Genomic DNA, 23,446 nt, shown 5'->3' on the forward strand with positions numbered 1-23,446 from the left:
ATCCTGCCGATAAACTGATTTCCCAGCAGGTACTTGAGGATTGTAACGATTAACTTTGTGAATTTAGCATAACACAAATTATTAACACAAACCAAACACAAGACAGAAATACCTGATGACCCACTGTTTCATTGTCATTCACTTCTAAGTACTGCTGGTGGTCTCAAATTTACCTTTTATAACCAGAAACTCTGAGTGAGCCACTCAGAAGGAAACAGAATAATGAATTAAACAAAAGCTTTGCACGATTGCATCAGAAATCTGAATAAATCAATCTTTCAAACTTTGCACTGTTCAGATAGAAATATCACATTCTAACCTGTAGCTTTAAGGTAAGACTGTTCCAGTCTTATCTTTCATCCTCCCTACCACTAAAATAACACTGAAGTTCTTTGCCACAAAGGTTTGATTAAATCACAACTACCCTGTACTTAACAGTCATACTTAGTCAACGCTGACAGATTTTCCCATACTACAGATTGCACATAGAATATCAGATTTCATCACTGAATAAAACTATTAGTTAACATCCCAAAGAGTATTTGAAGGACATCATGGGCTAATGCATATTTTTACTTCATCATGTCTCAACATTCTAAGCTTAACATCTATTTCCTGTTGTTTTTTTATAATTATATACATTTACTTTTTTTCTGAAGTGCTCTGCATTACTATGTATAATTACATATTTCAGTTTAAAAAAAAAACCAATAATTTTATTTCCATCTGGAAACAATAAATGAACAACGTTTTGAAACTATATCACTGTGAAAGAAACTTTCTGTCTTTCATCACAACTGAAACGGCTGATAGCCTTTTCTTGCTATTCCCTGGAATCTGATAATGTGTCTATGAATGAAGGGATGCACTACACGAAAATGAAATATCATGTAGGAACTAAAAGGTCAAAAAGTAGTACAATTTGTTTTAACCTGACTCTACAAAAATAGGTGTCATCTACATTTGGAAAATAACAATGTATGTGAAGCATCCTTTAGGATACTGATCACATATGAAATATTTTTTTCCAGTCCTTAGCAGCTGGAGTACATTAGAACACAAAGCACATTACCAGAAAGATTTCTATCTACTCAGTGTATTTTATCCTAGCAATTACAATACACAAATTTAACCACCTAGACAGAAAATCACAACTCCTGTTTGCAATGACACCATTTGCAACCATAGAAAATTGCAGAGACAATAAACATCAATATCTGTGCATCTTTATGTCAGTACCAGCAAGCTGTTCAGACAGCAATTCTTTCCCCTTACCTAAGGCAAGCAAAAATCCAAGTATTTGAATTCTGTCTCATGTTTTGAGTCACGATAATGTGAATAGCTTGCTTGCTAGCAAAAGGATTTTGTCCTCTGCCAGCAGTGAAGCTCAAAGAAATCCTCGTCCATATGGAAACATGACAAAATGGCACTCCCTCAAAACTTCATCTCTTTGTGGCAGATATTAGTTTGGGATATGTCACGAGGGGTGTCTGCTGACTGTTGTCTTTCAGAAGCTGAGCGGTGCTACCACCAGCACAGTCTGGATGAAAATCAAGTGGCTGTGGCCCATTTTATAAATTCCTCTGCTGCAGTGCAGCTCAGGAACAGATGTGATCTTGTGATGCAGGCATGGGAATGATGACACAGTTATGATCCAGTCTGGAAAACCCATAGCAGTTTTGTTAAAACGAATGAACAGAGAACTCTCCCCCACTTCCCACCTCCTGTGACCAATGTGGCTTTAAAAAACTAAGAACATGTGGGATATCCCTGAGGACACTGGTTGGAAGGCAGTGCCTCTCCCTCATCTGTGTATGAACTGGGGGAGATGTGCTGAAGACACACGATGGGCAAGCTTAGTGGCAATCCTACCCTATGTAACATGACATGACATGCTCAGGTCTTTATCCTGTCATTAGGATAAAGTCAGGTCACACTGGAGCAGTTAAAAGCCCATGCAATTCTAGCCAATGTAATTTGAACCTTCAAATCAAATCTTCGGGTTGCCAGATGGAGGGCAAAAATCTGTTTTGCCATATGGGAAAAATGCCTTCTACATTACCAAACAGAAAACTGGTATTAGCTCAGGCGACCCTTGGAAGTGGATATAAACCAGACTGCAAGCTGTGATTTGCTGATAGGAAAACTAGCCGTGAGAGTCATATGCTCAGCCCTAGCTGCTCCCAGCTGTTCTCTTAGGTGTGGGATCTCTCTACTGCTTCCAGCCTCAGAAAACAGACAAACCATGGCTAGCTAAGCAACTTTTCCCTCCCTCACAGCTTAATAAATGTTAAGGCTAATCTCTTAAAAAAAAAAGGCAAACCATAACATAACAAAACCACCTAATATGCCTTGAAGAGCTTGCCACATCTTCCTTTATTAAACAACAGCACAAGCTAACTCAAGTTCCTGCACAAGAAGTGATACTCAGATAATATCACAATACAGTAACTGGATTTCACCATCCAAAGCTTCAGCTGAAATTTTTCACATCTCTTCCCATGAGTCAGTGCACAAAGAAAACACACAGCACCAAATAAGCTAGGTACCTGCTTTGTAAACACAAAAATATCAAGAATTCTCCTATTTTGTTAAAAGGTGGATATGGTTCTTTCTAAATATACATCTTATACCCAAGAATATAAAGGAATTTCTTGCACAGTACCATTTATTCACATTTTCTGACAAAACCAGTAACTCCCAGTACAGATATCTTAAATCTTGGTTCCTGAAGCTCTTCACAATAAGCAAGCTGGCTTCCCTGTCACAATTTGCTTCCAGTATTAAAGCAGACTGACTTTACATTGGGTAGAATGTTAAGCACCAGCATCTCCGTTGGGTGGATTGCTTATTACTCAGCCTGTGATGAGCCATGAGCCCAAGCACATCTGAGTCTCCACCTCACCAAAACAGAGTTGATTCAGTGACACTTTCAGCATTATACCACACTGATTTCTGCGCACCATGCAGGAAAATGGTTCAGTGCTTTCAAAGATGAGAACTGTTATTGCTGCTGCTGCAGCCATCGTTACAATCCTAAAAAGCCTTTGTGGAGCTTCAGAGTGCTGTTTGTCCAGTTCCAAAAATTGATTCATTTTAAGGTAAAGTATACATTTCATTAATGGTTAGAGCAATGGTTTAATGACTTCAAACCAGCCAACCAAAGAGCTAATAATAATTACTTGTGAAATTATTAATTCTGACATGCAAGAAAATACACTTTTTAAAAAATTTTCTCTATGGTCCTCCCTCATTTCTCATCATTAAGCACTCCTCAAATGAAATATTTTCTCCCAGAAGTAAATTAATACTCCTTTTTTCAATATGTATTAGAAACACCTATTGGGAAGGTCCCTAGAAAGGTGCTTTATGGCAATAGCACACTGCTACTTCAAATAACTCTCTGTCTCAATCATACTTTATGCTAATAAAACCTTGAAAACTAATTAGAGCATAGAGAGGCACACACAATAGGCAAGTAGGATTGTCACACTACCTTTTTGTTTTCAGAAAGCTGAATGAGTGAAATGAATTGCTAGTTTCATCCATACTATAAATTTGTTCTCCAGCTCAAAAATGAGAATCTCATAGGACAGAAAAGAATTGATGGTTTCTGCTCAGAAGGAAGACATAGAATGAATTGCACACCTTCCTCCAGAGTTCACTTGTACCAAGACAGGGCAGTGCCAGGGAGCCTCTCTATTCTTTCCCTTCATTTCAAACAAGCAAGTACGAGATCTAAAATAGCACAGGTTCCAGTGGAAGGAAAACACTGGAAGGTTTTAATCAAAACTTAAACCTTTAGGCAAATACTATCACTTTCTTTTGTGAGCTGACCTAAATTTCATAGTAAAACAGAATTAAAATATTGCAAACCATAATGACTAGATTTATATCATAGAATTCACATTTTTCAGTAACCCTTGCCATTTGATAGAGCTAAACCAATTGAATCCAAGAATGAGAAGAGATTTTACATCTTTTCCTTGATTAACAGTGGTACAACAACACAAAGCAAATATTACTGTGCAGTTTTATTGAAATTTCTAGAACACAATGTATTTTATTTTTCTCATTTTTAAAGAAAATCTTCACCTCAAGAAAATCAACCTTTTCTTTTTAACAAATGCCAAAGCCTAACGAAGCAAGCAGTCTTACTGAAGATTATGTAGATGATGCTGAAAGCACAGGGAATGTGACAGCTCATCTATCAAAGAAAACAAAAGGGTTTATGCATCTAAACTAAATAGAAGCTTTTGAAACAGCATGGAGAGTAGTTGGTAGGACTTTACTTATTATAATATAAATAACTAGGAAAGTGAGATGCTATTTGTTTAACAATGAATGCAGAAATATTAAAAGAAGATGGCACAGTTTTTTATGCAAGCTCCAAGTTTGACAATAGCTTCTACCTCAATGCCTTGAAGTGCATGGCAACTGATAAAAATCCTACTTTTATTTAGCACAAATGCACTATCCCATATATGCATTGCCCATTCTTTTAACATATTGCTCAATTACTGGTGATTTTTATTTTCTGCTAGTAAAATAGTAATTCACCAGCAGCTCCAGCTCCAAAGGACTGCTGGGATGAGACAGTATTGTAAGTAATTGACAGCCTGACACTCAGCACAAGATTGAGTGTGGATCTGTCTGCATTTAAATACTCTTCATTCTCAGGCAGTCTAACAAGCAAGAGCAACATTCATATGAGCAAATCATAATTAAGGTACAACTAATATGCACAGATTTAACTGGTCAAGCAGTGTGCTACTTAATGTCAACCCCTTTTTGCAATACCAGTTTTTATTCACAGATTATTAAATATAGAAGAGCACTAGATGCATGCATAAAATATTCTGTTGTGATAGAAAACTGAATTTTGCATAAAAAAGCCAGTTTTTTATGTATCTCAAAGCATTTTTTCTACTAGTGTTATAAAGAACATGAGCTCCATTCTCAACAACACAAATATTCCCTTCCATGTTGTCTGGAAGGAAACATTTATTGTCCAAAGTTCACAACTGGCTAAGGTTTTTGAGAGAACCCAATATTCACAAATACAGCATAAAACCTTCAGGAAGAGTAAAATGGGTTCTTATTTTGACATTTATTAAGCCAAATCATATTCTACCAGCTGGAAACGAACATGTCACCAAGCATTTACAGACGTTAGGATCTGCTGTGTGTGTGATGTTAGAATTCTAGATTAGAGAAAATGGCATGACAAAATGTATCCCAAAGCACAGCAGAGTTTCATCCATTTCCCAACTCCATAATATAAAAAAGTACATTGACTCTGGGGTGAGCTCATGTTCCCATGACACTATGTCTTAAGAAGTAATTTAAAGGAAATGTGCTATATTTGAAAACCCCAAAGACAAAGAATGCTTTGAGAGGAAGTACAGGAGAGACAGACCGTTTTAGTACTAAAAAATCAAAAGCAGGAATATAGAGAGTTAGCAAAGATGCACATACAGCTTCCATACGACAAACAAGCATTTAACATAATACCAAAGGAAATAGTAAACATCCCTTCATACCTCACCTTTTATTTTTTTCAGAAGGACAGAGGCAATTGCCCCATCCACCTCTCTTTAGTATCTGAGGTTCCTTTCAATTATACTGCTAGCAAAACAGACAGAGTTTGCATAGAGACAACTTTGTAATTACAGCAAGAAAAAGTTGCATGGTCCACCGAGTACAAAACACTACAAAACTCACGGTAATAAGAAAGCAGGGGCTTAACTATTCATTTATTTAAATGTATGCTGCAGTTTTCATTTTTTCTGGTCAAATCAACAGATTTTAATTGGCACTTTCAAAAGCAGCAGTCTATGAAAATGACAAAAAATAATACTAGAAACAAAGCAAATACATGCCCTAAAGTCCTTTTAATTCTTGAAATTATGCTGCCCTTTTATTTGCCATTGAGGAATGTGTGCATATTATTCCCTTTTTAAATGCATTTCAAATCAGCTTACACTCGAGGTTATTCAAAACTTGAGCTTATGTACAACGCTCAAAAACGCTTGGTGCACTGAGAGGAAAAAAAGGACAACAGAGAAAAAAGAAAAGTGAATTAGTAATTTTACTGTAATACTGTAACAATTTCCTATGTGCTGTGTCAGGGCACGTTTGAGGGAGCCATCTGTAGGGTATCAGCTTCAATGAGGTTAAGAAACACAAACACTGAGCTGACACGAAAAATCAAAGCAAAAGAGCAAAGAAATACTAGTGCAACTTGTGGTACACTTGGCACACCTTCTGCATTTAAAGGCTCTGCTGCCATGCAGACTCCATCTCAATGGCTGGTGTATCACTCAAATGTCCTGAATTAATAACGGAGATACAGCCCACAGATGGCATATAGTATGGTTTGAGACAGACTCATTTTGACAGGTGACAAAGACGACTACTCATCTAGTCATGTGAAATTAAGCACTTACGGGAATGGCAGGTGTGAAATGCCTCCTTTATACAGATTTGGAAGCATCCCATCACTCACAGAAACTGCCGTACTAAAATCCCAGACAATTCTGGGATTATGTTAAATCCACAAAGGATGCAAGCTAAGGCTGAGATGTGAGTCCCTGCCCTTTTGCAGTCTGGATGATCTAAAGTCCCTTGTGATTTGGACAGAGCCCTGGATACTTAAAAAGAAAATTAAGTTTCAACCCAAGGAAAAGTGAAATATAGTCAAGGCAAAATCAGTATCTAACACTATGCCACGAACATTAATTTCAAGCTGGTATACATTTCACCTTATTTTTTACTTTTCAGACTAATTCGCACTCATCATTTATCTACTACCATTGCTTTAATGGATTTTTTCCCAGCCCTCCCTTTCCATCAGTCACTGGAAGTGGATGTTAAACACTGTCTCACCAGAGCACTAGCGAGTAGCTTCATAATATGACTGGGGAAGAAATGTCTGGAGGTTACCTCTAAAGCAGGGTGTATTCCTTATGTACTTTTACTACATGTTGATACCATGGAGTGATAAAAATCTTTGACATCTGGCAGTGTGTGTAACTAGAGAAGCAGCTCTGTGCAAAGACATAAGGGCAAGAACACACAGGGAAACCACACACAAATACATTCCTTGCAGGTTTTTCTAGGACTATATAAAACAAAAAAAAATTCTGGGGCAAATTATTTTTCTCTGGCCATAGTCCATGTCTGTTTATTAAAATTTTCTTCCATGTAGATAAAATCCCATGTTTTCCTCAATGTCATGTTGCATCAACATTTTAAGATAGAATAGACACCAGGCAAGGGCAAGGGCGTGTCTCAAAAGCTTCAGTTTGAGACCAACCTTGAAATAAGCAAGATATATGCTTCATGGTGTACCCATTCAAACAGACTACTAAGACTGTGAGAGCACTTTGGAAAATGCAAACACTATCTCCATTGCTTGGCCAGGTTTTCTCTGAGAGGAAAACTGAGGATGCCTCCTGCAGGTAAACCAAACTCCAACTTCTTTCTCAGTCTTAGTGACACAGCTAAGAGTTTGAGTCTCTGGTCCTTCAGTTTCTTTGAACAACCCAAATAATCCTCTCTGTCATAACAGCAAACCTCAAGCTGGAGAATTCCTGCCAGGATTTGCTGTGTTCACTTTGATGTGCCCACTGAAAGCAGCAGTGAAATTTTAAAATGCAGTTCCTCATGCTCCCTTCACAGCCATTGGTTCGTTCAGTCTGGGGTGAACTTCATAGTGGACAAACTAAATTAGCTTCCAAGGAAATCAGAGCAGTAGCCATACTCCAGGTTCACTGTGAATGTACTCCATCCATAAGGGTGGAAACAGCAGGATTCAAACTAATGGTAGGTCTTTGAAACAGCTTTGGATCACAAGTAGTGGGAAAGTTTGATTAAAAGAATTACATTTATTTTAAAGTAAAGAGTCCAAAATGCAGATAAATTTAGACATAGTGGCTTCACTACCAAATTCTGTGTTTTCCTCATCTCCTCTTAATACTTCATACTATGCACTAATGTAAGCACAGACATCATCTGTGGCTAAAGAAAACAGCAGATAAAAAATCTAGTTGTTTAGATTATACCCTGAATAATTATGATAAAGGCTCTTTGTAATGACATAGGTTAGTATCCAGCATGCCAAAAAGCATCCAATATTTTGCATGACTATAAAACATTGCATGGTTCCAAATATATCTTTATTTTTAGACAAGAAGGCCCAAGTCAATGCAGAATTTATAATTTGAAAGCACATGTCTGCTTCTCATCCCAAGACTATTCATGCTACAAAAGGCACTACTACAACATTTACCAAATAAAAAACTGAAGTACTAAATGGTCAGACTGCAAAACACAAGCATAGTAAGGATTTCCATGAGATTAACAGTATCCTCTGAAATGACAAACATCTTCAAGTACAAAATGGCATTTATCTGACAGCAGTACCTGAAGGCACTGGTTATGCTATTTTAAATTATATGAAAACTGACTCCCTACCTGAAACAAACTTGAGTTTGAATGGCCACTGGCCCAGGCCCCCAAACCTACGAAGCCTTCCAGTGTAAGAGCCTTAATGCCATCGCAAGTGCTCACAGCTTTCCTTTGCCCCCTGCTCTGCTCTATTCCCACCACTCCTGACCCAAGGGAAGCTGTCTTCCTCATCCTCCTCCTCCTCTCCTTGTGCTGGCCTCCATCAGCGGAACAGCAGAGCTGTTGGCTACCACTTCTTAGTGGAGACCATGAAACTGATTCCCAGACACTGAGGCAGATGAAACACTCTCACCTGCAGATAAGCTCCAATAAATATGGAAGAAAAGTGAATGAATCAAAATTTTTGCTTTTAGGCTGAGTCTCTAGGGAAGCTCTGTCCAGATCTCAAAATTAATTTCTACCTTTAGAGGACTACTGTTGCTCTATACCACATATCATTTCTAAAGTGAAACAAACCCCTGCTGAGCAGTTGCATGTGTACAATTGTATGCCAAAAATGTCTGTTTTTTTAAAAAAGATACATGATTGGAATGATTTTGTCCTCTGTATTGCATACAAAAAGTGACACAAGATTAGTACATTTTCCCAGGCAAATTTTTTTCACAGAAAGCCAAACAACATCATAATTAGAAAGATGACTTCTACAAAAAAATCAATTAATAAAACGCAGCACCTTTTAAAACAATTAATGAAAGATGTTTGCAATAAATAACACATCTTCATATCTTAGGAGATAACAAATCTACATCTGGATTTTATCCTAATTAACTGACATGAGGGTTAATCGGCTTCTCACTTAATTCTAGTTTTTTAAACAAATTACAGTTTTACCCTTTCCTCAACTGGGAAATTAAAAACATGTTGCCCATAAAAAGTTTCTTCTGTTTGGTGAAAACGTATACAGGAGACTGCTTACATTCCCCAGTGATCCTTCAGAGAAAAGTCTGGTAAACTTGGAAGAGGAGATTAAATAGAAATGCAGAAAGCAAAATAAATTGTCGCTAATTTAGTTTGACAAATCAGCAAAATTATGTCACAAAATTTCAAGATCAGAAATTCTTGGTCACACGTGAAACACAGAAATGTGATTGATTAATGCTTAGAAAAATCATATAAATTGGAAACTGTGTGGAACACTGAAGAGGATGAACAACAGTAGATGTTGCTACTGCACAAAAACGCTGCTGCACACAAACACATGTTCTGCACAGCAACATTCAAGACACACGTTTTCAATAGGCTTCCATGAATTCCTCTACTTTTGCCATAACACCTAAAGATGCATTTTCAAAGAGATAAGAGTACTTCTCCTAAATATGAGTCAGGTAAAAAAGTAAGTCCTACCTACAGCACCTTCTGGAAAATTTAGAAACAGGAAGAGTAGATATCCTAAATTTACAGATTTGTGACATGTTCACACTTACTATGATGGAAGGAAAGCAACATTCTTTCCATTTTTCTTGGATTATATCAAGAGTGCCCCTTATCTCAGCAGAGCAGTTTGTTATTTACAGCAACTGATTTTTTCTATTTTTTTAAGCTTTGAGAGCACTCACACAATGACCAGCAGTGACAAAAGCAGCAGTCGATGCCAAAACACTTTTAATAATGTGAACGAAAAATGAAAGCAAAGGAACTAACTGTGAAAATTGCTAAAAGCTTGATTTGCTTTTGTACAAGATGCCGAAAAATGTTAAAATACAAAAAGAAAAGAAGAAAAGCTTGTGGCAGATATGAGAGTCCCAGACACAATGCAAATTCTCAAAAACACTATTACACTGCTTCCTAAAGGCTCCTATTCAGAGTGCTGAGTTAAAAGCCTCTCTTAGTGAAGTATATGCTAAACCAAAGAATTCAATAACAACCCAGGAAGTTTCTTGCAACTTTCTGCAGTTCAAATCCTTTAGCTGGTGAAGTGAAAACCTGCTTATTGCTACCAAGATGAGATTCCTCTGGTCCACATGCTTCAACAATAGGCAAGATGCAATTATAGCACTCTGATGAGAAAATACTGTCCTTGACATCTTAAGAAAACACAAGTGCGACTATTACTGTTACATGATATTTGGGAAAGCAGCGTGGATACCAGCTACTTATCTGGGTATTAAACATGCACACGGTTACAACATTTACTTTCAACTACATCCTTCCCTCCTTTTTTCCTCCTCTTTACATTTATGTTCATTCTGTGGACAGTTTCTAGGAATTTCAATAAATTCATTTGGTGACAGAATCCATCAAAACCAACCTACCTTTCAGAAGAAACTCACTTCCTCCTCTGCATGACTAAGCTACTCTTTCAAATTCACATTGTTATATACTTCAAATTTCATTGAACTGCTTTGTTACATTTATTTTAAACACATTTGTTAGTTACATTTATTGCATTTATTAGTTGATTAGATATAAGCTTAATTTCTATTTCTTATCATGGAAGTTCTAAACACGCTAAAAATACGATAATGAATGCATCACTGAGTGAGATCATCATATAGTGTTTCTAGAAATACTTGTCTGAGGTGCAGCAGGAAGAAAAATTCAATCCCATAGTTCATCACTTGCAAATGACATTTCCTTTTGTTCTTGGAAACACTAGATATACACACAAATGAACATCACTACAATAAAGTCCTACATGTCAGAGATCTCAGTAATATTATAATTCCAAAATTACTTGAGGATCTTATTATCTCAATAACTTGCTGTGCCAGGCAAATGGCTTTACACTGTTAGTCTAATGTTGTAAACGCATTTTAAGTCTATAATGTTTTTAAGCTACTGCTTAAAATGAAAGACGCTTCACACAAGGTTCCATGCTGACTCACTCAATGAATGTCCGTGTCGGCATATAAATGATTCCTTTTCTTCCTTACCTCCAGATGCTCTAAAATATAGGGAGGGTTTGTCATGCCAAGCCTCAGCATAGCTCCCTCAGGAATAACTTCAACCAGCTTCCACAGAAGCGTGGGGAGGTCTGTGCCAATGTCTCTGCCATAAGCCCCTGTGTCTTCACTGGTCAGCCATATCTCACAAACACCCTCTGTGAATAAAAGAGAGAGATAATTAACAAATCTGTTTTAGAGCTGTTTATTTTATCATACAGCTGCTCACTCTTTTAAATGCAGTATTTCACATGGCTATTATGCAGCCAGACTGGGTATTCAATTGTAAAGGGGAGGGAAGGAGAAGGAAGGCTTATCCCATGGGTAGCAGTGGGTTATTAAGTTCATTTTATGAGCACAAGAGTGCTACAACAATGCTGTAAATTATCATTGCTGTGGAGTGATTAACATTCACAGCCAATGACTAATTCTGTGCTGCCTCTACAGCAAGTCAGACAAGTTTAATACTCACTCTGTTTTATTTTTTGAGTCTAATTCATTAAACACCGCAAGAGACATCACCCAAGCAGAGTTTGCACTAATGGTTATTACAGTAGTTAGCTTATTAACTGGTAAGCTTCCAGTGAGCAAAACCAACTGTAAAGCACCGTGACTGACATTCCTCCTGAAGTAACTATTAAAATCTTATATTCTTTACATTATACAATTAGCAATGCAATATTAAGGTTGTATTGAAAAGGTTAGTGACCACTGCATGACTGAGTGATAATATGGGAAAACTTGTTTCCTGGCAGTTCATGCTTCATTTTCCATCAATCAGAGCCTTAGGAAGTAGTGTATTTGATTTTTATTGTAAATAGCAACCTTGAACACTGATATTTGGTAATAATATCCTCCTATCCAAAGAGAGAAAGAATGTACCACCCTTTAACAATAGTTGAAAGCATTGAGGTTTCATGCAGCCACTTCTGCCAGCCTGCCCATCTTTCATCCTTTTCTGCAATACAATCCCTCTATCCTTCCTTACCACCCCAAAGCAAGAAATAAGCCATCAAAAACAGGGTGTTTGTGAAGAAAACACCTGTGATTCACAGCAAGATAAGATACCATTAACTCAGTGAAGAGCTAAACTTCTAAAACCAATCATGAACTGGTAAAAGAAATTATCAAACACTAGAAGGTACATAATTCATCAAAGCACACTTTGGGCCAGCAGAGAATGTATCAGAAAATGTAAATGTTTATCTTACAAATTTATACTCAAATGAGGAAAACTTAAGCACATACACTGACTTTAATCACATAAAAAGCAATAAACCTAGAAAACCAAATGTTTTACAAAATTTATATCCAAGACTGCTACTCCTAAATTCACACTGCAACAATAATGGCAGAGAGCAAGCCATGCTGAGCATCAAAGTTAATCCTGTTGGCACAGAAATGTTTTCAAGGTAATTTACTAGTTAGAATGAAAAACACTTTAAAATTTAAGGTTAACTGGAAAACTTCATACTTCTTAAGTTTTGCTTCAAGTATAGGTTAGTGAGGGAGATGTACAGTTTGTATCTTGAGAGAAGTCTGGTGTAAAGCATTCCTGAAGTACTAAGTGCTCTTTGGTCGACCATTTGCAGTCACAAGTTTGTAGTCACACTCAAACTGAGCTCCCTGTGCAGAATCTGCCTGCAGGACACAATTACACTGTGGATTTCAGTGCACTTGCTAATGCTTTTGGAATTCATCTCACTATAGGCAGTACCCACCACGAAACATATTCTTGGGTTTGCTGCCTGCCCTACATTTTCCTGAAACACATGAAAAAAGAAGTGAATTTTATATGCTATATGTTAAAAAAGAAGAGAAATGTAAGGAATCTAAATGATTGATAAAGTCCTGTTTTGTTTCGTTTTGGTTTCTTTATATGAGTCTCCAACAGCCATAAGAACACTATAAAACTTATTGATTGGCTGAGTTTCTACTGTAACTGAGTAATTCTCATTTGCAAGTTTTCAATCTAAAGAGTTGCAAGGGGTCTGGGTTGGACTTCCTTTTTCTTTTTTTTTCATGAAAATGGGAAGTGGAATAGTGCCTCACAGTTACCAGATGAACACTGAGGAAAAAAAATAAATCACTGGCTAGGAATGGAAATAACATTCCAGCGGAAAACAACAGCGAGCTTTTAAAGCTGCATAGGTGGGGACCATTAGCCCCCTGGTGGGCTGAAACTTCAAATTAAATCACAAGAAGAGGAAGCAGCTGTAATAGTAAATCAGCAACAGCAGGAATAACTGTCTCATCTGCTCCCCGATCAGGGTGTTGAACAACAAGCAATGGGAATAATGCATGCTGAGAGATCCAAGGATGTAGTCTTATTACCGGGGGCGGGGGGTGCACAGAGGGGGAAGAACACCTGTATTTTAGGAAAAAGTTCATGTCCCAATTTCAGGTTGACAAAATGGATATGCAAATAGTGAAAGCTACTGTGAGTGATAAATATTTACAAGGAGGATCATTAGGATAAGTCGACTTTGTACATAACCGTGTGAAAGAGGTTTTGTGCGGACTGATTTTAGGCCGTTTTTTTTTTTCTTTTCAGTCCTTTGCATCCCCAGTTTAGGAGCCTGAACTTACACCAGGTAAGAAGAGAAAACAATAGACCTCTCAAAAAGTATTAATGTAGTCAGTCAACACCTCCCATTTTCACTCCATTCAGTTCCCCTCCAAACTCCAGCCCTCCACAGGAACCTGTTTAAATCCACTGTCTAATCACATACATAATATTTTTCCTTTCTTTTGCAGTGAACCTCATTCGATCATTCACCACTGTTACTGGGCAATCTGATTTTGTAAACAAGAAAATTGATCCAAACAGGAGGCTTCAGATGTGCAAACTCAGAGCATTTGTTACAGTATTAAGGCCAATTATCACTATATCCAAGTAATTACAAGTCTGCCTTTGGTCACAGCTCATGGTTTTTTCTCACTCTGCCATCACTATCCAGGACAAAAGAAAAACCTTAACAGTTGGCCTCTGATCTGCTGTAACTGGAGATTACTGAGAATGAAAAATGTTGGAAAAAGAACAGGTTCCAAGCAAATGAAGAAAGTTCTGAGCCTATTCCTTCTCACATGTCTCAACATAAAGAATACTCATTGCAGATTATCTGATATGGGGTTTAATTTCATTTCTGTGGGGTAAGCAATCCTTATCATAAAGGAGATAAAAAATCCTACATCTATCACTTTTACAAAATATGTGCATTCCTGGTTTAGAGACCACTTGAAATTATTAATTTCTTTAATAAAAAACTTCTAGCATTTTTATTTTGCTTTATCTTCACATCACTATTGTAAAGACTGGTTTTGGCAGTACCAAACATCCTTTAAACTGAAGTGTACTCCTTTAGAAAACTGAATTTATTTCAAGCTACAAAAAGATCTGAAGACGCTAAAATACTGGACACCAATCCCAGTGAAATTCCCACGTTTGATAACTAACTGTATAAATGAAATTCAATCCCTAAATCCTCCTGATTTTTCTTCTCCTTCCCTCCTTGTTCTTCTCTGTCCTGGCAGATTTTTTAATGTGAACCAGAGTGGCTTTTCCAACAGCACAATTCTCTGCAGGCTGCTTCAGTGGGAGGCCCCTAACTCTGACCTTCTCAGTAGCCCACATATGCTTATCAACAACTGCCTGACCTCCTTGTGATTCCTTCTCCAACAGTGAATTCTTATGGCAGCCTGCAGTGCTGCACAGACCATAGAAATACCTCTCCCAGTGCACCACAGAAATCTGAAAGACCATCTGCCAAGGGGAGGCCTTACATAAACGTTTGTGTCTTGCAGACTTGAGGAGAGTCAATCTGAGGACAGTCAATCTGACCATTCCTGATCACAACCTTAGAAACATTTAAAAATAAAAAAATCACGGCCAAAGATGAAGGCTTAGAAAACACCAAATACATTGCTCAGAATGAGCTTAGCCTACTTTATTTTCACTCCAATTATTTGAGTTTCTTCTTATTTATTCAGCATGGATTTCACAGGAACCATTTACATACTTGATGCAGTGTATTGTGCTAGATTACTTTGCTGAATCAGTGCCTTAACTGGGAAATTTTGAAGAACTATGCAAATAGCAGGTCACTGTACCAATCTGGATATAATGCAAGTTTAAACAGAAACTGAGATTTGAAGGAATCAGTTTCCTCCTGTAATTCTGAAGTACTCTGCAAGCATTGATTCACCATAATCCAAGTGTCCTCTTAAGACAGTTCAACCACATGGATCAGCACTGAAGCATCCCATTGCAGGGATTTCCCTAAAAGAGAAAATGAAACTGGGAACAACTCACTGATGCTAAGGGGGATTTGGAAGGATTCATTTCCAGTTCACCAAGAAACCCTTACTCTTATTTCATCTGTATGCCCCATACAGGGCTTCTGAAAGACAGAAAGAATGGAGCTACAATCCTATACAAGCCCTAGTTATTCAGCAACTTACGCCAAACTGTCATAATTTGAGAATGCAGGATTCTTGCATTCTGGCAAGCAGATGATGCAAGTAGACTGAAGTAAAAAAGACAGGTCTAAGGTCATGGCTGCTGAAAGAGGCAAGCCGTCAGGCTATGACCTAAAGGATCAAGGCTTTTTCTGTATTTTGTGAAGTGCAGGTCAGCTTACGGTTCAGCACCATATCGTACAGATAAACGCAGTGCTGCAGTTCTGCTCACGATGCACTGCATACAAACTGTCTCACAGCCTGAATTTCTAGAGGACCTTTATTAATGCTCAAAAGTATTTCCTCTTTTTAAAAGACCTATTTTTTTACCCTTCTGGACAGTCTTACGGACATGGAAGATGGTTGTACATTCCTATTTTCTTAATGCTTGCCACAAACAGGAAAACAAGATCTGAACAACATCATGAATGTGGGCAACATCATGAAGTGTCACCTACTACAATTGCAGTTGTGTTCTGAATATTTCCAAGGACAGCAATACCACAGCCACTGTGGGTTATCTGTTCCAATACTTGATCAGCCTAAGAGTAAAAAATTTTTACTTTCGCCTAATTGCAATTTGCTGTGTTCCAACTTGTCCAACTTGTTAACTATCATCCTACCTCTGCAAGACCTGTCTGACTTCAAGACAGTCTGACTCTGTCTTCTCTATATTATCCTATTAGGCCATCATAAAGAGCAGTAACTCCTCTTAGCTTTCTTTTCACAAATCCATTTCTTGTCTATTATGTTCTCCATCCTCCTGATCATTGCAAGGTCCCTCTGCTGAATTGCTGCATTGTGTCAGCCCTGTCCTGAGGCACCTAAAAGTGGACAGAGCACTCTCTCTGTGATGTCTCACAATTGCCAAATCCAAGGCACCAGTTGCTCCCTGGGGTCTGCAGCTGCACTCTCCAACAGCAGCAGGGGCACAGCTGGCAATTGCAGATGGGTTCCACTGCTGACTCATGTACACCAGCTTTCCCAGAGGAACTCCAAAGCCGGCAAAGCTGCTTCCCAGACAGTCAGCTCTCCACATCCATAATGCAGCATGGTATTATTTCATCCTAGATTTGGGACATTATACCTGCCTTTGCAAACTTCATGAAGTTACACTAAAGTCCATTTCTCCAGGCAGTTGAGGTCTCTTGCAATATTAGCTGTACCCTCCAGCCAGCCAGTCAAGTACACCCCTAATTTGAGTATCATCTCCCAGATTCCACCTTGTTAAGAAAGACATGCAATACTGGCTGCAAAATACCCTTAGTACCTGCCATCTAGATCTTATACTATGGATTGTCACTCTGGAAACCTGGCAGTCCAATAAATTCCTTTACCTTCTCACCATCCAGCATTTCAGTCTATACTTCACTACTCTAAGAACTTGAAGAACTATGCTGAAATTATAGACAAATTAAAGGTAAACAAAACCAAACTACACCTAACACAACAGAAAACCTCAAAAGAAAACAAAAAATCCAACTTCACCCCAAAACAAAAAAAAAACCCCAACATCCTAGCCCTTCAAAAAACCCCAAACTAACCCACCCCAAAACACCTCAACTCCACTGCTTTCATATCCTCCACAAAGCCACACATCCCATCTGAAAAGTCAGTCAGGCCTGTCACATGGTTTGCTGTTGGTAACCCTATGCCAAGTGTTCCCAAGCACACTCTGGCCCTTCCTGTGCCAGGACGTGGCTTCTAGGAGTGTCTGCCCCATCCAGGGTAAGGTTCAACTGCCCTGTAGTTCCCCAGTCCTCCTGTCTTGCTCTTTCTGGAGGGCAGAGTGACATTCCCCTCTCTTCCAGCCATCAGGAATCTCCCCTGGTTGTCATGTCCTTTGAAAGATGAGAGGGAACACCCTCATAATGACTTCAGCCAGCACTCTCGGCACACTTGGATGCCTCTCACGGCAGGATTATTTCTATTACTTCTGCATGTCAGTCTGCAGGTACAAAAACTAGAGCTGTGTTTTGCAAGTGCCAAGCTAAGTACAAGCCTTTAAAGCAGTTGTGGTTTCTACTACCCACAGGATGACATACATATTACAGTGCTTAGGAAATGAACACAGTAACTTTTATGGTCTACATATTTTTGAGAACAAATGTTTGGAAACTAATACGAAGTGGCATACAGACCAAGTTATACTGACTGAGATCATTCCACCTATGTAGGAATAACATGTAATTTTAAAAGTAGAACACTGAACAGTATCACTTTGGAAGATTCTCCTTGGCTGTGTAGTCTACCACACTTAGTAATAAAATTAAAGACATTTTTTCTTTCTCCTTGCCAACATATTTCAGTAAATGTTTACTCTAACAAATTATTAAAGTTCTCATGTATTTATATAAAAATGCTATACATTAGTATATATCCATGGTATGAAATTCTCAGACCCACTGAAGCCATAACAGGAACTTGATTTAAAGAATCATTTACTACAGACATGACATAGTTACTTACAACAAATTCCTGATCCTGCAAACTAATGCAAAAAAGTTTGGACTATATTCACAAACTGCAAAATAGAAAAATTAATTGCACCTTGGCCCCTCTTAACTCTTCCAGCTATTGCTTTTTCAAAACTATGAAACATATTTTAGATTTTGGTTGGATTAAGTTACATTTTCAATAAGTAAAATACACTGTCTCTCACACACTAAGTTGCAACCAGAGCTTAAATGAACTTTGATGGAAAAGAGCTGAAGAAATACCTAATCAAGCACAATACAAATTAGTTCAGGAAACAGCTTGGTTCTACTTCAATAAAAATGTGTTTATAAAATTTTATAAATGTACATTTTATACATTTTTCCCCTCAAAGTGCATTCATATTTTTTTATTTTATGTAATTTACAAAATGTAATCAGAACTGAACCACAGGAAAAAAAAAAAACCAAAACAATAAGCATTAGGAACAAGAAATTTTTCTACTTACTTTTAAGTTAGAATAACAAAACACTGTGGTTTTGCAAAAATTAAAAACTGTCCCCATCCTCTCCAATACCACAACATATGCATATACTTCTGCTACCACCCTCCACACCAATTTTTAGGGTTACTTTGGAGATTTTACAAGAAAAACTGCACACTGAAACTACCCATCTACTCCTTAGTAACACCAAAGTAAGTTTTAGGTAATGATCCTCTACCATCTGCTTTCTATTTAGATGTGAAGTCTGATAGAAGAACCTAATAACCACATGACTTATAGCAGCTTTCCATTTTATCTTCTGCGGTTAACAAAGTGGAAGCTGTAAATACATTTATTCCAAATTTTACTTTTCCAAAGTCATGCATCTGAGAAATTAAACTGATGAAACCATTTAGAATTTGAGTTCACTGAATTTGCTTATTTATCTAAATCCATCACATAAAAGTCTCAAAACCAGAACTGCTCCTTCTGCTTTGCCATCAAGGCATTTACAAAGGAAGTTCACTACCTGTGACTGTTGTAGGGATTAGCAGTTCTACAATTTGCATCATAGTTTATTTTACTCACTTCTGCTATATTGATAAGCAAAGTATTTTTATAGGAGGAGTTTTCTGAAACAAGGAATAAGAAAGCTTGTGACAGTACTAAAAGTTTCATTTAAATTTTTCCTCCTTCCTATGGCATTAAAAATAAACGTTTGAGAGTTCTCGATAAAAAGCATGCAGCAGATAGAGCCAACTAATCATTAAATACCAAAGAAAGCATAAAAGGTTTTTCTCTCCCACAAAGCAAACTCTTGTCCTTGCTTACAAAAGAGGTCATTCTACCCCTATAGGGCCCTCTGTTCCTAACAGCTCACTGCTAGAGCACAAACCAGCAGCCCTGTCTTGCTCGTTTTGTAGCTGCTGCGCGAGAGCAGAGGGGAGAGGAAGGAGGGGAAGCAAAGGGAACAGGATAATAGGTCACTTGCTGCTGCAAACAGCATGATAGCTAATCTTATTATGAGTCCAGTTCCATTCTGCTACAAGAAGGGAGACTCAAAGGGGCGTGAAGATAGTCAGGCCGCTGAAGTTTGCTCAGTGCCAACACTGCAGCATTATGCATCTTGCTTTCAAGGAGGATTAATGATACCATACATCATGATGATAAATTGGGGTTTGTAGCCAGTTTGAAGAGAAAGGGGAGGAAAAGATTTTTTTTTTTAAATGGAGGGAAAAGTGCATAGTTGAATTTCATGAGTTGGTCCTATTTTTCAGGCTGAGGAAATCATTCTTTAAGAGAGAGGTCAGTGCTTTTTCCATTGGTCACCTGCCTGTGACCCTCCTATTTCCAGGCATGTGTGTTATGTACACAATGGCCTGTTTTGAAGGTTAGCTCTTGCATAAATGAAAGAATGAAAAAAATAAATCCGCTTAATCATTACACTTGCCAGCTGAAAAGAGATAAAACTAAAATTTACCATTCCAAATACAGACATCCTCCAAGAATTCCTTTGGTTTTCAGAGACAGTGGACATCTACTGCCTGAGTTAACACAGTAAAAGTCTCATGTATTAATTATCAGGGACATAATTGCCTGATGTTAATTAGTTCTTTGATAAACCAATAACATTATTCAAGGAGCAGGTTCAATGATAAGCAATGGTACCTACAGGAAGAAAATAAAGCATAAAGGACTGAGCAAATAGGGAACAGATTTGCAAGAAGAGACTTAAACACAAAGGAAAGCAATTTCAGAAAACACAGACAAGGCATGAGTTTAGAATTGTTCTGCACCCCTGTACACAGCACATAGAAATAAAGGTTCCTGAAGCATGGAATTATTACTCTCTACTCTATGCCTCACAAATACATTTTGTAAAATATTGATATGCTCATGTTGTCCTGGTACTACAGGCAGGCAGAGAATATTCGACCCTCCACCAGAAGGGTCAGTCCAGCAGCCTGCACAAATACTCTTCAGTTACTGAAAGACAAAGAGCAAAATTTCCATAAACTTAAAAACTGAAGAAACAAAACCTATTATTGCTATGCCTATTGTCAAGAGACAAATGAAAAACTTGCATTGAGCTCTGAATTCAAAATGAGGTATATGAGAAATCTTGTTTATGACTTTGGAATTCATTGGGAAAAAGAGAGTAACGTGCCATTCATTATAACATACGCTCGCTGTTTTAAACCCCAAACATGGGCTATCGTTCTGCTGTAGATGAATATCAGATGCAAAGGGTCACACACTGCACAAATTCAAGGAAATGGTCACGAGCTGTAGGCATATTACAGGATGCAGTGCTAATTAATGGCTTTTTACTGAGTATCCATCTCTGTAGTGCTAATGAGTTTGGATTAATTTAAACAACATGTTTTCATGGAAACTGATTTAATTCCTGGGAAGTAGCATGGCATACCAAGTTTCAGTCATTAAAAATGTTTGTAGCCAAGCTAAATAACTCTCTGAATCTGAGTTTATCATCATATAAACTTCTACAGAAGGAGAATGACTTAAAACTTCTACAACAGGAGCTTGCACACAAGCTGCCAGGGTGTGTTGGAAGTATTTGACATGGAGCTTCATCCTCCATAGAGCATTCTTCTGCTCAAATTTCTTGAATTTTAAAGAGCTGAATCCTATAGTCTTATTTAATTCAATTTTTTTTTTTTACTTTTACTTTTTTAAATAGGAACAGTAAGAGGAGGGAGAAAACACATTTCAGATATTTAGAGATGATATTTTAAAAATTAGCTGAAAATTAGTTGGAATAAGTTGGGTTACAGTAAAATGTCAACATTTCAAAAATGTAATCAAAGAAAGGAGATAGTTCATGCCTTTCTTTGACTGAAAAGCTAACAAAAATGAATAAACAATCCTTATTCTGTGACATATAGCAGGATTAGGCAAGACATCTTTTAAAACCTTTCATGTTCTAATCACACAAGAACCCTAGATTTCAGAATAGAGTGCTCTCATAAGGGACAAATAAAAAGGTGTTAAATGCTTTGTTTCACACTAAGTTATGAGCCAAGACATAATAGTGTAAACCTTGAACGGCAATACAGAATACAGAAATACTTTAATAAAGACAGGCTTGTTTTACTTTGTTTTTCATCAATTCCTCAATATATCACAGTAATTTTATGTGGAAATATTGAATCCGAGGGAAAAGACTGATTTTAATTACAAGCCTTCTTTGTGTGTGTGAAAATAGCTCAAGAATCTGTCAAACTGATGTAGGCTAGAAGACAAGAAAGCAGGGAAAAGGGTCAGCATGTTCAAGGGCAAGGTGGTCAGCTAAACATGGAATGCACTTAGGGGATTCCAGTTCCACAAGCCAGCAAGACAGAGGGGTAAAGACCATTTCTGGGGTAGATAATCCTTATCTAAAGTTACCTTTTCTCGACAGCATAGATAATACCATCCATTCATTACAGCCTGTATCTACAGGTAAGCCAAGCTTGCTGCACCTGGTGCATGTGTCCTTTCCTGGTTTTCTAGAGTTGTTGTTCTGATTTTTGTTTGTTTGTTCTGTTTTTTTAAATGAGAAAAATAATTGCCAGGAAAATAGGCATTACAAATTAGGAAGTCTACAGACAGAAATAACACTGTAATCCCCTGATTTCTGTCAAATGTCTCTTTCAATGTTCACTGTTACTCAAAATATTTTCTCAAATGAAGGGTATTGTCTCTGCAACTCTAAATGAGTCAGTTTAACCAAAAAGGAGAATGCCTGCATTGCACTAGTAATACACCTTCCCCAGTTCTAAATCATGAAGTTCTTTAATTATATCCACTGAATTCCCACAGAGCACTCAAAGCCTTTTTGGTGTGTAGGCACCTTAAACTAAGTTTATTTTAAGTATTCAATGATAGACCACCAAAATATATCATCAGCAGAATGCAATTAAAATGTGTTGGAGATGTCCACAGAGAGGTCAAATAGAAATCTTTCAAGGGCTTTGAAGGATATTAATGTATTTTTCTCAAACAAATTAATGCTCATAAAGGACTCAATCTAAACAATAATTTACCTTTTGATGAACTTATTATATGTCAACATAGGAACATGAATTAAATCTAAATAGAGATGAGCTTCTAACCATGAACCTCTAACAAAAAAAATATTGAGAGTGAAATTACTTAGTCTTTTAAAGACTAGAATTCAAACAAGATCCTAGTCGCTCAGAAAAGGTTTATTATTCCATCTATTAGAAAACCCCACCAAACAGATGACACTAGGAAAGAACCCCTTAAAAAATATTATTGAAATAATCTAAGAACATCCATTTGTGAAATACTTTTTCATTAAACACTTGGTAACACAAGTCTACAAGTGTTACACAAGTTTACCTTTGTCTTCATTTAAAATTTTCTGAACTATGTTCCTCAGACTTGTTTCTAACACCTTTAGAGCCTATATTCAGCTCTAAAAGTCACAACCCAGCAATGAAACTTGAAGAGAAAAATTATAAAGGTATCAAACTTTACAAATCCTAGAACTGCTGTCCAGCTGCATTGACTGTTAGAAATAAATGTGTATTTGATTTAGAGAGGAGTGGAGCTGGGAGCAAAGGCCAGGTTCCAAAGCCTGGCTGAGGTGCTCACACAGCTACAGGACACGTCCCTGGGAGAAGAACACACAGAACGTTGCAGGGGTTACAGGGCAAGTGCTGCAGCCTTTCTGGGATGGTGCTCTGCG

The 23,446-nt window shown here is 37.5% G+C and overlaps 1 protein-coding gene across 3 annotated transcripts in view; it reads right to left on the bottom strand.

Moving 5' to 3' along the window:
• Positions 1 to 23,446, bottom strand: part of CDKAL1 (CDK5 regulatory subunit associated protein 1 like 1) — a 380,944-nt gene that overhangs the window by 135,052 nt on the left and 222,446 nt on the right. For all 3 annotated transcript variants that reach the window (XM_030944157.1, XM_030944158.1, XM_030944156.1), the window contains exon 10: positions 11,346 to 11,512. In XM_030944157.1, the coding sequence (XP_030800017.1) occupies positions 11,346 to 11,512 (167 nt within the window). The remainder of the gene's footprint in view (positions 1 to 11,345; positions 11,513 to 23,446) is intronic.

This window comes from Camarhynchus parvulus, chromosome 2 (genome assembly GCF_901933205.1).
Source record: "Camarhynchus parvulus chromosome 2, STF_HiC, whole genome shotgun sequence".
In the NCBI taxonomy this organism is placed as follows: Eukaryota; Metazoa; Chordata; class Aves; order Passeriformes; family Thraupidae; genus Camarhynchus; species Camarhynchus parvulus.